The following is a 15,114-nucleotide window of genomic DNA, read 5'->3' as shown; positions in this document are numbered from 1 at the left end:
TCTTCTCCCCCGATCTAAAAGCAGCTTGGACCAACAATTAAAGGTAACGAACCTACTGCTATTACTAGGGGGATCATGGCGATGGGCCAATTTTCAAAAATGTTGAACTATCCCTTTAAGGAGAAAACTTTCCTTGTATCCTATAACCTTTATCCAATGAGGAGAGAGATCGGCATAAAGGGGCGGTCCTCTCTGTGTGTGCAGCCAAGGGATGCGCGTGAATGTGGTGACGTAGGGACGAGGGCGGAGACTGCTAACTCCATCAGCTGACAGGAAGTTAGACAAAACGACCGGATCGCTTACTTCTGCTTTAATAATAAGTAATATTGATCTCTTGCGTGACCACAACATTTTACTTTGGTACAGCTTCTAATAGTTTTACTTGGACAGGATGTTTCATGCAGGATTTTATTTTATTTATTTATCTTTTATGGAGTATTTTTTACAATGGTGTTTTCCAGGTAATATATCTGTAATTGTATTCCCCCACAGCTCCCCATCTGATTTTTTATTATTGTGGCCAGGTCTATACATGAAGACTGATGACAGGCCAGTGTGCCAGGAACATGTCAGTTCTTTGGAGTCAGTGTTACATCCAGATGATGAGTTGTTTTCACACAGCTGCATTCAAGGCATTCAGCAACACACTCCAGTGAGCCAGCCAGACAGTTCTTCTTCTTTGCTGTCGTGATTGATGTGAGCCAATTAAAAACAGACTGAGACCTTCCCTGAACTCCTACATTTGCAGGTCAGATGAGGTGTACTCGTGGTCTGAATCAAGAGCATTATGGTTCAAACCTCCTGTATTTTTTAATGTAATTAGTCATTTCAATAATTTATTTGCATAACTATGTAGCATAGTGCAATGTGTCTTGAGTAATAAGTTGACTATTCAATTGTAGAACACGCTCTTATTCTTTAAAGCCTTTTCTGTCATTTTTCAGAGACTTCTGCAGTTTTGTTATACATTTTCATGTGCCTTTTGTGCATTTTCTAGCAATACAAACATGTTTTGCATGTTTTGAAAAATTGTTTTATTCAAAAGCCAAAAGCTGATTCACCTTCAAGGGAGGAAGTATCTCCAGCAAGTTATTTTATTGAGTAATCTGCCACAAAATAACAACAGAGTGGTAACTCTTTCGGCACTGTTTATGAAGTTCCATGTGCATGGTCTCAGTTTGGGATGAACCGACAACCGACTGTTAGTGATAGTGATGAGCAGTGGAAACTGCCACATCAAGCTGAGTGAAATTTGAATCTGAAGTTGGTACTATATCAGCCGTCTCATAAATTACTTAATAATTGATTGGGAGATCTCTGCTGAGTACAGCGTGGAAAATCCAAAGCCAAACGGAAAAGCAATATGATCTTGCAGCAGCAGATGTTTTCTCAATTCTCAAATTATGTTGTAAATGTTGCTCACTGTGGCTGACTGCAGAGCTTATTCATTCTCCGCAAAATCTGTATGTCAATAGTTTAATGGTAGCCCTTATGCAGCAATGACTGATAACAGCATAAGGATTGTGCTATTATTTTGTATAATTTGCAATCAAGGAATTGCTTTGATTTTCCACATGCCATGGGTGGGTAAGCAGACAAACTACAAATCAGCAAACGAAACAGTTTTCTTTTTTTTCTTTTTTGATCTTATCATATTTGGTTTTGGCAGTTGCTCCGATCTTTACTAGGACTATTACACTCAAAAAGCCATAAATTGAACTGAGCTTGCACTTCAGCCAAATACCAGAGGAGTTGGAGCCTGATGTCAACAGCTCATGCAATGTACCTGTAGCCTCAGGGCAAATACATTACTTCAAATGTCTTAAAGTTACACAGCTGTAATGCAATCTTGAATGTGATTTACTTTCCTCTGTTAATCAACCTGCATTAATGCATTCATTGCTGTTGATTTCATTATATAATAAAATAATTAATTATGTTGAATTAAAAGGAATTATTGACATTTTATATGCATGTTTGGTTATTATATGTGTTTTAGTTTTATATTTATTTATTTTATGGCTACTTTCCATGACAAAATTGAGATGGACATACAGCAAAATGACATAAAAGGGAAGACTCTGAAATAGAATCTGATCAAAAACATTTTTACTTCTGAAATGTCATATTCAAGATTCTCTTTTATAAACCCATGCTGCTGTTTAAAGAGCCTTACCGGGGGATTAGAAATTACTTCAAACCACAATGTCCTTAGATGCCAATTTTTGGGTTGGGATTGTTACGGTCCGGCTCGTGTTCATATGAAATGAGTATTCATATGAAAGAAAGCACTTTATTCGGAAGATGTTTGGAAAGTAGAAAGGGGAAAGCCTCCAGTTAGATACAGAGTTCCAAATGATACAAGCACAGAGAACATTTACAAGAAACTCTAAACAATCTACAATTTACAGCCAGATATTCTTTAAGAAAATGTAACAATTTAAGTCTGACAACACACAAGCATTTTTTTCAGTCTGCATCATGGTGAGATTTATAAATGTTTCCAAACAGCCATCTCCTCACGTTAACCTTCACCTCTAGCAAAGTAATAGAAAAGTTTAGAAATGAAATGCTTTTATTGCTACCCTAATGGCTTATTAAAAGACTTTATTGCTACCCCGACTTACTCTGTATCTTTAATGTCTTGCCAAAATGTTGATTTGAGCACTGTTTACATATACTGAACCAACAGACATTATACACTCATATTGGGTATACATCCAAAGCACCATTAATTGTTTATGTGAACAGTTTTATTTAGTCAGTTTTACCTGTTCATGTACATTTGAAATCACTGACAGTTTATGTGTATCCCCTGTACTGAAACACCAGTCTCAACCTCTGGGTTTGGCATCTCTCTCCACCTTTATAACGTTGATTTTCTCATCTGTCCATACTCAGTCCCTTCCCCTCCTCCTGTTGCCAGCTGGTGAAAAAAAAGTGCCATAAATACATGTCAGTCAGCCAACACATGGAATAGATTATAATGTTAATGTAGAATGTGGGCTGTGTTGAAGTTTAGTAACTTGGCTCTGATCTCATCACTATCCACTTGGAAACATCAAGCTCAGCACAGTAGATAGTGGGAGCAATGGTTATAACTTCCCCCCTATATAGGGAGCATATAGATTCAGAGGCCCGTGGTGGTGGGGCTCATGACGTGTTACATGAACAGCAGTATCATTAGCGCCAAGAGTCAGCATAGCTTTTAGGTGAGCAATGTGGCAATAAGCATGGCAGCAGGAGAGTGAGCAGCCCACAGTCGACTTCAAGAAATAGTTTGACATTATGGGAAAATATGCACTTTTCTCCCCAAGAGTCAGATGAGAGGATTGAGACAATTCTCATGCCTGTTTGATAAATATGGAGCTACATCTATAGCATAATTACTCTGGTGGATATTTGGTAAATATATTTGCATTTTGTCTAGCAGATTATACACCCAGTTCCCAGGACCAAATCCAGTTCACAAACAGCATGCTGCATCTACATCTGAACCAATTCTGGAGCAAACATATAAAATCTTGGGGATAACAGATGGAATCAGCCCAGATATGGAAGAATATGGGTCAGACTCGGGCTAAGGGCTCAGGAATATTTTCACAAAAACTTTCACACAAACTAAAACTAAAAACTAAACTGAAACTGAGTGGTTTCATGGGGGTCATAGGACTAACTTGCACTTATTCAACATAATTCCAAAACATGTCATACCTCAATTTTGTTTGAGTGGATTAAATGTCATGATGCAGATGAAGGCAGATTTATCTTTGGACAAAGCCAGACTAGCAGTTTCTTCCTCTCTTTAGAGTTCATGCTAAAGCAAACTGGCATTGAGACGGTTATTATTCCTCTAATCCAACTCTCAGCTCTCAACTCTCATACATCCTATAATGTCATATACACCCATGGGGGTGTAAAGAGAAGAGTTCGCCATGAAAACATAGCAGTAGACTCAGGGCCATTGCCTGAGGTACAGTAGCTCACAGACTACATTGCATTTGTTACAAATGCAGGAGTTCTTTTTTTACTTTTTTTTTTTTTTTACCTATAACTCTTCGGCCTGCGGTTCTTCTGTTACCGCCCGCTATAGAGTCAAACACACATGTAAGTCATACATCATTTAGGAAATACTTACTGAGAAACCCTCACTGATAAAACTCACCTTGAATCATTCTGGTTAGACTTTCAGGGTCCACATTAGTGTCCCCTTCCACAATAGTAACTCCTGGAATGTCAACAACTCCTGAGGGAAAAAGACAGCAAATTGAAATTGAAACAGAAATAGTTTTTTTTTTTTTTTTTTTTTTTTAAAGTAAAGTAATTATCAACGACACCAGACACCAGTGATAAAACTATATCACTGGTGTCCTTACATTTCTCTGTTCACATGTGAATTTGTTTCACTGACCTTCCAAGTTAATGTTGCCACTCGAGACTGAATACTTAGGGCCTGGAAACAATAGCAATCATGAGTTGATGAACAATAACAGGCCATTGACGTTCTCTGAGTTGAAGGAGAAATATTCACCTGTGACGACCCTAGTGACTTTGGTGATGGTGGGTTCACCCTCAATGACCCTTGTCACCTTGGTTATGGAGGGTTCCCCTTCAATAACCCTGGTAACTTTGGTGAAGCTGGGTTCCCCTTCAATGACCCTGGTAACCTTGGTGATGGTGGGTTCCCCTTCGATGACCCTGGTAACCTTGGTGATGGTGGGTTCCCCTTCGATGACCCTGGTAACCTTGGTGATGGTGGGTTCCCCTTCGATGACCCTTGTCACTTTAGTCACTTGCGGAACTGCAATAGTAAAAACAGTTTCACCACACTGAAACTACAGCTAGTACAACATTGTTCCTCAATACAGAGAATCTTCCATTTGTATGCAGGTAACATAACAAATGGGCCTTTCACTGGTTCAGAAAGGTTGCTTTGACAAATACTGTATGTGATTCATAATCAAAGTCAAATCATTAGATTTCCATCAAATTTTTAAACAATATTTCTGTGCATAAATTACTTTATTAATGCTGATTTAGTGTTTATTATTTCATATCAGAAAAACATTCTTTCAATTTTGATTGTCTATTGCTCACTGATACAACGATTAACCAGTAGCACAGAGGAGACATTTCCTCTGTCTGACTGATGTTACTGCTGCTGTCAATCACCTCATGAGTGCCTGTTCTTGCATGTGTATGATGAATTATGTGGATTAGCAAAAAATGTTGGTAAATGATCTGTACATGTTCTAACAGTAGCCTCGCTCTTTTTTCAGCAGCATGATACAAACTGTTCCATTGACCAAATATCACCTGTCAGACTGATTAGGAATCACATGATGATGATACTCTGTCATCATTACTGTACCTTCCTCGATGACACGAGTGATGATCGTCTCTGATAAGAGGAGATATGAAGAATATTTAAATGATTAAAAAAACAAAAAAACAAAAAAAGGAATAAAATTAATATAGGGCTTTTGCTACTTACTCATGAATGCAAGGGGGATTTCCTGATACCTGAATCCTGAAATGTACTGTAAAAAGAAAGAAAACATACAGTATACAGTATTAGCATATATAACACAGTATAATATTACACATAATAAAATATAGCCACAGAATGAGTTTGTTAGTGTTCAGTGACAGTGAAATAACCTAACTGACCTCAGTCAGAACTACTCACTCACACACCACAAGCTTATTGTTCCAAAGGAAGATTTCCATACAGATAGTTTTCAAGTAGGGTCTTGCATTGTACTCAATGTTTGTTGGCATTCATTGCATTTTGGCAGAAAACTGCACCCTGCCCTTTTTAAGTTTTGTGGTTTTAATATCAAGAAATCATTTTTTACATGACACCTTGATTTGCATGTATGTGATAATCCTCCTCAGTAGCATAAGGAGCTCCTGGCTTCCAACTGGGAGGTCTGGAAGAGAGCACAGGGCGTTAACCATAACATAATATTTTGTAACAGTTAACAGTACATAGTGCAGGTCTAGTCATGGTAAGGGAAGGGAAGTGAAGGGAATATTAAACAAGGTTATACCTTTGGGATATAAAACTTGGTTGACAATGTGAATGACTCCATTTGTGGCCATGATATCAGATTCAGGGACTTGGACAGAATTCACCATCATAGTCTTGTTTGCCTGAGGGAGACAGTTAAAAACAATTATAGTCAAGAACACCATAAAATGAAGGGCCTGAACCAACCTGTACTTAAAAATACTAGAAATGGATTCTGTTGCACAGTAAATACTGCAATTAACCAAGTTTCAAAACTCAGGATGAGGGTTTATTAGGCAATGATGAGTGACAATACCATAAAAAAAACAATTTTACTGAATAATTACCAAACATTCACACCCAAAAGTTTAACTATTACATTTCCCCAGGTAAATTGTACTTTGACTCACGGTATAAGACTGCAGCAATAACTACTTACAGACATCACAGAGAGGTTATTGCCCTGGAGAGACTTGAGAAGGTTTGTTACTCCACCCTCCAGACCACCACCAATGAAGATACCATTTGTGATGTGATAGAGAAGGATGGTTCTGAGAGCATTTATGTCACCTGAAATAAAAATAAAAACAGGAAACTTAAATTATGAATTTATTCTAGTCATTCAAACCCCCAAAACACATTAAGACCAAAGATTAAGGGGGACTGGGAGACGTACTCTTCAGCAAGTCCAAATCCCTCTCACTCAAACCACTGAAAGCCTTGTCACTCGGGGCAAACAGACTGAAGTCTCCCTCCTGTTTCAGCAGGTCAGTCAAGCCAGCAGTCTCCATCAGAGACAAAAAGATCCTGCAGCACAGAGAAGAAAACAGTAACTTAGCTGTTAGAGAAACCACTGCGGGCTGACATACTGCAGCAGCAGCACTTTCTCATTCCCATATATGCCGTGTGGATTTAGTGAAAAGATACAGAGAGATGTGGTTTGAAAATTAAGCAGCATTTAAATACCACAGTCCATTTTCACCAACATTGATCTACACTTACTTGAAGCCTCCATTTGTTGTCAAAATCTCAAACATGGTATTTTCCGCTGGTTTCAACAGAGTCCTCATGAGATGAAGGGCCCCATTGCTTCCTTCTTTACTGCCCCTTACCAGACAGGAATTCTCAATGCACACAGCCTGCAGAAATAATACACGAGTTAGAGGCGAGGGGATTCATGTTACATCTCAAAGATGTGAAGATTGATGGTCAAATGACAGTGATAATATATGTGGTGTGTGTATATAGTGTATACTGTGTGTAATGCAGTGTGTATAGTGGCACCGAGCCACAATCTTTGGGCACAATTTCAGAGAGAACGCACTGTGCGATAGATGAAGACCCTTAGATATTTTCCTCCAATTGTCTCCAGGCGCTGGCCATTGAACAACTGTCCCAGGACAATCTTGTTTTTCAAGATGTGGTTCTCCAGGATAATCCTGAGCAATCTCTGATCCATGGCCATCACTTCATCTGTAGAAAATAGGAATGGTTTTATACGTCCCATTAGAAACCTAACAGAGCACCAGCATTGTGAATTTGATTTAATGCACTTGTTTGTTGTAGCAGAGGTTGTTTTCTCACAGCAAATCACGCCTCATGATTTGTGGATTACTGTAGTGAATTTATGGTTTGAATGCAGGGCTCCTCTTCTTTCCAGCTGTTGCTGCTTTGTGCATTCCTTACGCTTATTGAAAACAGAATGGCTACATAGATTTAACGTCCTACAAAAATTATTCGCACATTCTTTTGTTCAATGTTCTCTAGGAGGGTGGGTATTTGGTCTTACATGGCATAAAGCTTATTCATTGTCCCCAATAAATCCAGAACCTCTCTGAAGTTCCACATGTGGGTATATACTGTATATATCCACTCATGATTCAGTCTGGAAAGAAAAATAAAAAGTGTTGCCTTTTATCCCAGACAGAATGTGGAGCAGCCAGGGTTCACATTTAGCCACCTGCTGAGAGGAAAACAGAGGGACGTGCATGAAATACTGAGCAGAATGTGACTCACCAGTGAAGGCAACGTTGAGAGGAGCCAGCAAAGTGTACTCAGCCTCTGGCCTCATGGCAGCAGAAAGGCCCAGCTCGGACACCATGTCACCAAAGGTTGACTGGGACTGTCCCACCAGTTCCATCACCTGCTTAGCTTAAAGGGAACAGGACGTTTTGGCACCATTAAAATATGTGTTTCAGGAAAGCATCACACACCTAAGAGCAAAGGAGGAAATGAGAGTCTAACCTGAGTCTGGCATGAGCACTTCGTCAATAAAGTGGATGACTCCGTTGGTGGTGACAACATCTTTCTTCAGCACCATCTTGATGCCGTTGACAGTTAAACTTTCACCATCGCAGCCTATCTCAATGTTGTGGCCTTCCAAGGTCTCATGAGAGCTGCCAGCCATTATGGCCTCAGCGCACTGGATTGAGTTCAAGAGGTGGAAATTCAGGAGAGCTGTAAGAGCAAGGCAAAGTGAATCGTTTAGGTGGAGTACATTGTTCATTTGAATGCAGAGTAGGTCAGCTGGCTGCATGCACTGTTATGTTCTTTCGCATGTTAAATTACAAGACCCTGGGAACCTGAAGATCCATTGTATCCCTTGGGTCCTCGGGTGAGAAGACTCAAGATTTCCTCACAGTTCTGTTCAACTTTGTGTGAAACGGTCTGATCTCACATCATAAGGGGAGCTGTGGTCTAATAAAAACCTTTGGGCTATTGCCAGTTTAACCAGTTTGCTCAATGAAGCAGCTGCTTCCTGCCTCAATGTTCACAGAAAACGTCCTAAAGCAAAAAACACTGGAATTTTGGACTTTGTTGTTTCCCTGATTTTCCAAGAGCTCTTAGTCACCGTATATTTGAAGGATTTAACTTGTTCCGATTGATAATTAAAGTAGTGTGGGGCTTCAGTACTACTGTATATTGATCCTGACCTGCTCACAAAATATACAGTATGATGCTTGAAAAAATGAAAGAATCAAAAACATTAGCAAAGCGTCAAATGATGTGTTGGATCATTTGACTTTCCACTCACAATGTCATGCCTAACCTGAAACTGGAGACCATATTTTATTACTCTGCAACTCAACTCAGTTATGTATAGCTGGCCAAATGTGTGTAAGTTCCAGTTACATTGTGGCTTCATATGTTTTGAATTGGAGGGGGGAAAAAAATTACTTCATGGGTGACTCAGTCTGGCAAACATGCCGTCAGGGAGCCACTGCATTTCTTTTCCTGTGCCGACATCATTAAATATAAATATGGTCCTAGTTTCCTACAGTTAATATAAACCCCCATTCTGTGTTGTAATGTTTTCAATGGCCTTGAGTGATCCTCTGAGCATTAAGGAAACCTCTAAAAATAAAAGTCTGGGTTACCTTTGAGGACGTCCTTGTTGCTCTTAAGTCTCTCCAACACATCGCTGCCTAGCTTCTCAAAGGCTTCGTTGGTGGGGGCAAAGAGAGTGTAATGTCCTGGCTGACCAAGCATGTCAATCACTCCAGCAGATAGAGCCAGATCCTGAAAGGCGATTTCATCGGCAGGATTATGCTTAGTGAAATGCAACGTACAACAGAGCACAGTAGAGACATAATTACCCTCTAAAAAAGCATTTTGAAGTAACATAATCACATATACAAACCCTACAATTATTCCTCAGTTCCCTATATATACAGTACTTATATATTACAAATATTAGTTTCACCCTGTGGTCATTAATAGACAACAAATAACTAATTTTCTGTTATATTTAGTAATATGCACTCATTACTGTATTACATATGTAATCTCTGTTAAATGAAGCAGTAAAGCAAACAAATTATTTTGTCTGTTTCATATGACAAACTATGCAAGGTGACCCACTTTTGCATCAGTGGCAATCACTTCAGAGTCCTTATCCTTAAGGTGCCGAGATTTTTTTTGCCTACCCCCCCATCTCCCTGTGCACTCACACTCAGAGTTGTCAGGTCATCATCAACCTCAACGGTATCCTGCATGGTGTTTCCAACAGCACTGATGACACGGTCAATGACATGCACAACTCCATTTGTGGCGACCTGGTTAGCATAGATAATCCTGGCGCAGTTCACAGTCACCACCTGCACATAACGTACACTTGTTAGAATGTTAAACCACTGAAAACTACAAGGGGATTAATGACAGTGAACGGTACTCACTCCATTGGAGTAATGGTTAATATGAAGACCCAGGTCATTGTACATGGAGGTGACTGTCATTCCATTCCTCAGATCTTTCGTTAAGTAGCGTTTGTTGGCCATGTGATAATGCAGAGCGTTGTACAGTTCAATGTTGACATTGCTGACCAGTGCACCCCTCACTGTCTGTTAGAGTGAGGAAAATGAGATTTTGAAATTTCACAGACAGGGAGGTTTTGCAGCTTTCGTTTTGTTTTTCACTCACCTCATCCAAAGCCTCCCAGGCCTCGTTGCTTGGGGCAAAGAAGGTATATGATCCAGCTCCCTCAATTTCGGGCCTCAGCTTAGAAATATCAGAGTATTTCTGGGTTGAGGTGGCTTTCACCAGACCCAAGGTTCCATACACATGGTCAATTGGGGCCACTAGGAGAGAGATTCATATAAAGTATTATTAGATGTGTCAGCTTGCATTGTTGAAAACAGACTGAAAATGAAGATTTGGAGCACGGAAAGAAAGATTCTACATGTGCTGACAATATGCTATGGCATCCCCCCTAGTTTATTTGGTCTGAGTTCAAATACAGCACACAGCTGCTCTGCAGTTGGTAGCTATGGCCTCTTTTAACCCTGATAAATTTGACTACCATGTAGCACTTAACACATTGTACCTGCAGGGCAACCACGCATGCCCTCCAGCTTCATGTACCCTGGGCAGCACTCATACAGCACAGTCCTGAAGGCAAAACACACAGATAACAGACATAAGTATCACCACAGAGAAGAAGTGTGTCTTTTGAAATAATGTTTGCTTTCAACATAGTGGTGTAAGAAATTTTTTTTTTTTTTATGGCTGCTATGCACTGAGTTGAATCAACATTTGGCGTTGGTCATGTGTATTCAACGTTTCCAGATGTCACTAATTATCTCTTTCATTACCCATACAGTCCATGTGAACCAGTAGTTCAAGCCAAAACCAAATGGAAACGGTGCACTGAAAATTATGCTACCATTGCAGTAGTAGATTTATATTACCAAGACCTCCTCTTTGAAGCTAAACAATTAGAATTGACTCAACTTGGCATTCGGTTAACCTCAGAAACATTAAGAATCTGACCTTGAAAAACTGTAGTATAATTAGAGTTGAGTTTTGGTTAATATAAGGAACATTTAAATGTTGTGCTGGTCTGTATGGCAACAGTTGAGCTAATCTGAAAAACATTATTTTAACTGTCATCAGAGTTTTTACAGATTTCAAATTACTTCCATAATCTTAAATGTGGAATAATCAGTGTGGTTTCTGCTTAAAACATTTAGGTATAAATGAAGGGAATGTTTATGTTCTGCTTGATAAACGCAAGAGAAGGAGTGACTCCTCTCCACTTGAATAGGGCTGGACACATTGGCCTGGGGAGGATAGTAAAATTCAGAAGTACAGCTGCCAGGTATAAACATGCCTATACCCCTTGAGTCAGCAGGTTTGAACATGTTGAAACCATAGTATCGTTTCCAGCCCCTGCAAAACCAGGCATTTGGAGATGAACATTTCACTTCAAATAACTCATGGGTATGCAACAATAAAAAAACCCACAAGACCCAAAGAACACCATAGATGCACCTATTAGGTGTAAACAATACCACATGTGTCCAGAGCCACCTGGGAAGTTCATTACTGTGGACTACCCAGCTTTTATTGTTAGGAAAACTCTATCAGGGAAGCCGCTTCTTCACCACATTTTTTCCTGCTCAACGTGTTTTAAAAAAATAGTCATGACAACTAATAAGACCATTATGAAGTGTTCCTGTTTTGCAATTTGTTGACATTTAAATAAAACAACGTTACAAGCTTCTAATTCTAGCAATTTCCCTTCATCAGCACTTTCTCTGTTAAATCTGCACTCCATGAATCGTCATGAACCCTCCATATAAGTGCTATTTGTAATACAAAGAACAAAAAAAGAAATTAAGAACATTTATGCACATGGATCTGATAGTTGTGCATAACTGCAGGTGATGAATAGGGGAAAATGTACCACAAATGCAACTTAATGACAAAACCTTCAAGGTCTTAGGTCAAGAGACAAGACTTCAAACACTTCACTGTGCTTTGATCTATTGCTGATGTCTCAGACATGGTAGGAGCAAGGCCTCTGGGTCATGGATAACCAAAACTCTTTACCAGCTGCTTTTGAATCAAAGTAAAGTGGAGTTGGAGGGACTGGGATGAGATCACACAAACCCCATTGGGGCAGCGTCAGCAAAACCCTCGCTACATTGCTTTCCCACACAAAGAAACTGTGCCTGGCCATGAAGTTGGAAACTTTTGACTTGTCAGCATCTCTATAAAAGAACTGTTCCAGTAAGAGTCATGATAAAAGTTGTCAAACATAATATATGGTGTGTGTGTAATCCAGCTCAACCCATTGAAAATGGACAGTCAACTTTCTTAGAGAAAGAGGTGTAGCAGAAATGTAGCCTACTGTATTAGTTCAATTAAACTTTGGTGGGAGAAGTGCTGGAACTCAACTCAATTCCCTTTTGAATAAACTGTCTTGTCATGATTGAGACTACCGGTATCTTCTTTTAGTTACATTTCATTGTTATGTAACCTGCAGGAGCCATTCTAATAACAACAGCAAAGCTGCACCAGGAAGACGTTGGGGTACAATGGATGGCCTGACAAAATACCAGACGTTCAGACAAGAGACTACTGTTTGTCTCCTATGTGAAACTGACTGTCAACATGGTTTCACTTATCTATGACCATTCCACAACCTAAACAGCATGTTTTTATTATTTTAACTGTGACAAAGAAAGTCCTTATACTCTAAGAGAGCACTTATTCTCAACCCAAACCACAATTGTTCCCTAAACCTAACCGAGTATAGTTTCTGTGTCTAAGCCTAACCAAACTGTAAGTGTTTCACAACCTTAAGGAGGATGTGCTTTTCTGATATGGGACTGAGACATAGATGTAGTCTGCAATAGCCAATATTTAAATCAGCTCTGAATTAGATAATTTCTGAATCAAATAAATGCTAAAAATAATGACTGAGAAATATTTATGTAATTAAGTTTGTGAAGTCCGGGGAAACACCTTATGAGTTTGTGGAAGACACAGCAGCAGGACTGGTGGGAGCGTTATAGGATTGCTTAGGTAAGGTAATATGATCTGTGTCACAATAACTAACGTTTACAATGTTCAACACACCTTTACATTTGTTTTCTGGTATATGTGTAGTTATACTTACAAGTTTATATTGTATCTGTAGACCTGCTTTTGAGATCAAGATAATTTCATCCTTAATTAATTAATTAATTAATAAGTGTGTGAATGTGTGTGTGAATGGGTGAATGCGATGTATGATGTAAAAGCGCTTTGGGTATAGTAAAGCGCTATATAAATACATGTCTTTTTTTTTGGGTGCTATAAGGAAACCAGTAAATCAGTTTACTGTGTGTATTCAGCTTTTGGCCCAACTATGTTTTGATTGATTTCACACAGACTCCCATTGGAACAGATGAAATTCCTTGGCTGTTTCCATCATAATCATTTGCCAAGTACAGTGAGCAGAGTGTATCCTGACTAACTAAGCCTATTTAGAGTGCTTGGCATGACAAGAAGAGAGGGCAAACTCAGTGTGCATGTATTGTATAAAAGAGGGTAAAAAAAAGAGTGAGAGAGGCTGTAAAATAGGGATGGCTTCGATCCATGTTTGAACACAAAGTGCTGAGAGAGCTAGAACAATAACAGAAAAAGAGCTTGTCTAGAACGATTGAGCTGAACGCTTTTCCATTCATGAATACAGGCAACATTTTGCCACCACATCACATCCTGGAATCAGCGGTTCACCACAGTGGCATCCAGTGATAACCAGGCTTCTTAAGTTAGGAAAAGCCCAACTTAAAGTTTATAAGATCGAATGGGATAGTGCTCAATAGGGTTTAGGGCTGTGTCCACAATGTGCTATTCATTTTGACCGATAGTTTCATTCAAACTAAGTTAACAGATGTCTGTCTCTATGGAAACATCCAAGTTTCCATTAAAATCCTCAGAGAAGAAGTAGTAAAAGAAGGAGGAGCAGATAAGAAAGAAATGCCATGCTTAAAAAACCTTTCAAATATTCAATCAGCTTGTTATGTTCCTCTCTAAACAGAAGAAACAACATGTCATGTCATGAATTATGAAACAACACTTACGCTTTCTTGCCACAGATGGCCCCTTGGTACCAATTACGACAAGTGCTAAAGTACTTCTTCTTGGTCCCAACAACTTGCTGGAGCGCACAGACATTGGGTCTGATATGAATTGAGAGTGAAAAGTGGATGAAGAATTAATCAGCAGGTAAAACACATGAGATGAACTTAGTTTACATGTAAATCATTTTGGGACAAACAGCCCTGCTGGGAATGATAACAGACTACCAAATATGAATAATTATTTAGCAGCTACCCCTGCTGTTTCTGAGACCAACAGTCAAATGGAAATAATGGAGCTCTCTGTTAGTTTTGTCAGTTTTAAATAATTGCTAGTTCACAGCTTTTCTCAGGGAAATGCATTAGCCACTAAGTTTTACTAACATATGCTATCGGTCACAATATCAATTGTGACTGTGTAACAATATTTCTGAAAATAGAAATTAAACAAATGTGCATAAATCATAAATATAGATGCTTATCATGTGTGTTCAATACAATTACATGCAGAATAAAAACCACACAAAGATGCTGATATACCAATAGAAAACCAAAACAAACACATAATCATAATAAAAAAATACTGATAGGCTTACCCCTCTTTTCTTGCCCTAATGCGACTGTGGGCAACTATTTTGTCATAAGCTGAAGAATCAGCCTGGTCAAATGTAGAGAGCACAAAGAGTGCAAAGGCAGCTACAAAAAGGAGCTTCATCCTTGATTTCTTAGCTAGCCCTTCCAGACCCAGAGTGA

General features: G+C 39.1%; 1 protein-coding gene across 2 annotated transcripts; it reads right to left on the bottom strand.

Moving 5' to 3' along the window:
• Positions 1–2,273: 2,273 nt before the first annotated feature.
• postnb (periostin, osteoblast specific factor b) lies at positions 2,274–15,114 on the bottom strand. Of its 2 annotated transcripts, XM_083984911.1 has the most exons (23): positions 14,958–15,114; positions 14,365–14,463; positions 10,836–10,900; positions 10,433–10,590; positions 10,189–10,353; positions 9,964–10,110; positions 9,391–9,532; positions 8,258–8,470; positions 8,030–8,164; positions 7,338–7,486; positions 7,016–7,152; positions 6,690–6,820; positions 6,453–6,583; positions 6,054–6,156; positions 5,866–5,933; positions 5,495–5,540; positions 5,372–5,401; positions 4,746–4,801; positions 4,532–4,706; positions 4,412–4,453; positions 4,166–4,246; positions 4,049–4,087; positions 2,274–2,926 (listed from the first exon to the last, which is right to left on the bottom strand). In XM_083984911.1, the coding sequence occupies exons 1-23, from the start codon at positions 15,074–15,076 to the stop codon at positions 2,898–2,900; spliced, it is 2,460 nt and encodes an 819-aa protein (XP_083841037.1). In that variant the 5' UTR covers positions 15,077–15,114; the 3' UTR covers positions 2,274–2,897. The 2 variants fall into 2 exon arrangements, with proteins under 2 accessions (XP_083841037.1, XP_083841036.1); XM_083984910.1 differs by having other exon boundaries at positions 4,532–4,801.

This window comes from Trachurus trachurus (assembly GCF_905171665.1).
Source record: "Trachurus trachurus genome assembly, chromosome: 13".
Classification (NCBI taxonomy): Eukaryota; Metazoa; Chordata; class Actinopteri; order Carangiformes; family Carangidae; genus Trachurus; species Trachurus trachurus.
The sequence above is the reverse complement of the archived record's forward strand: the minus strand, read 5'-3'. Positions and strand labels throughout refer to the sequence as shown.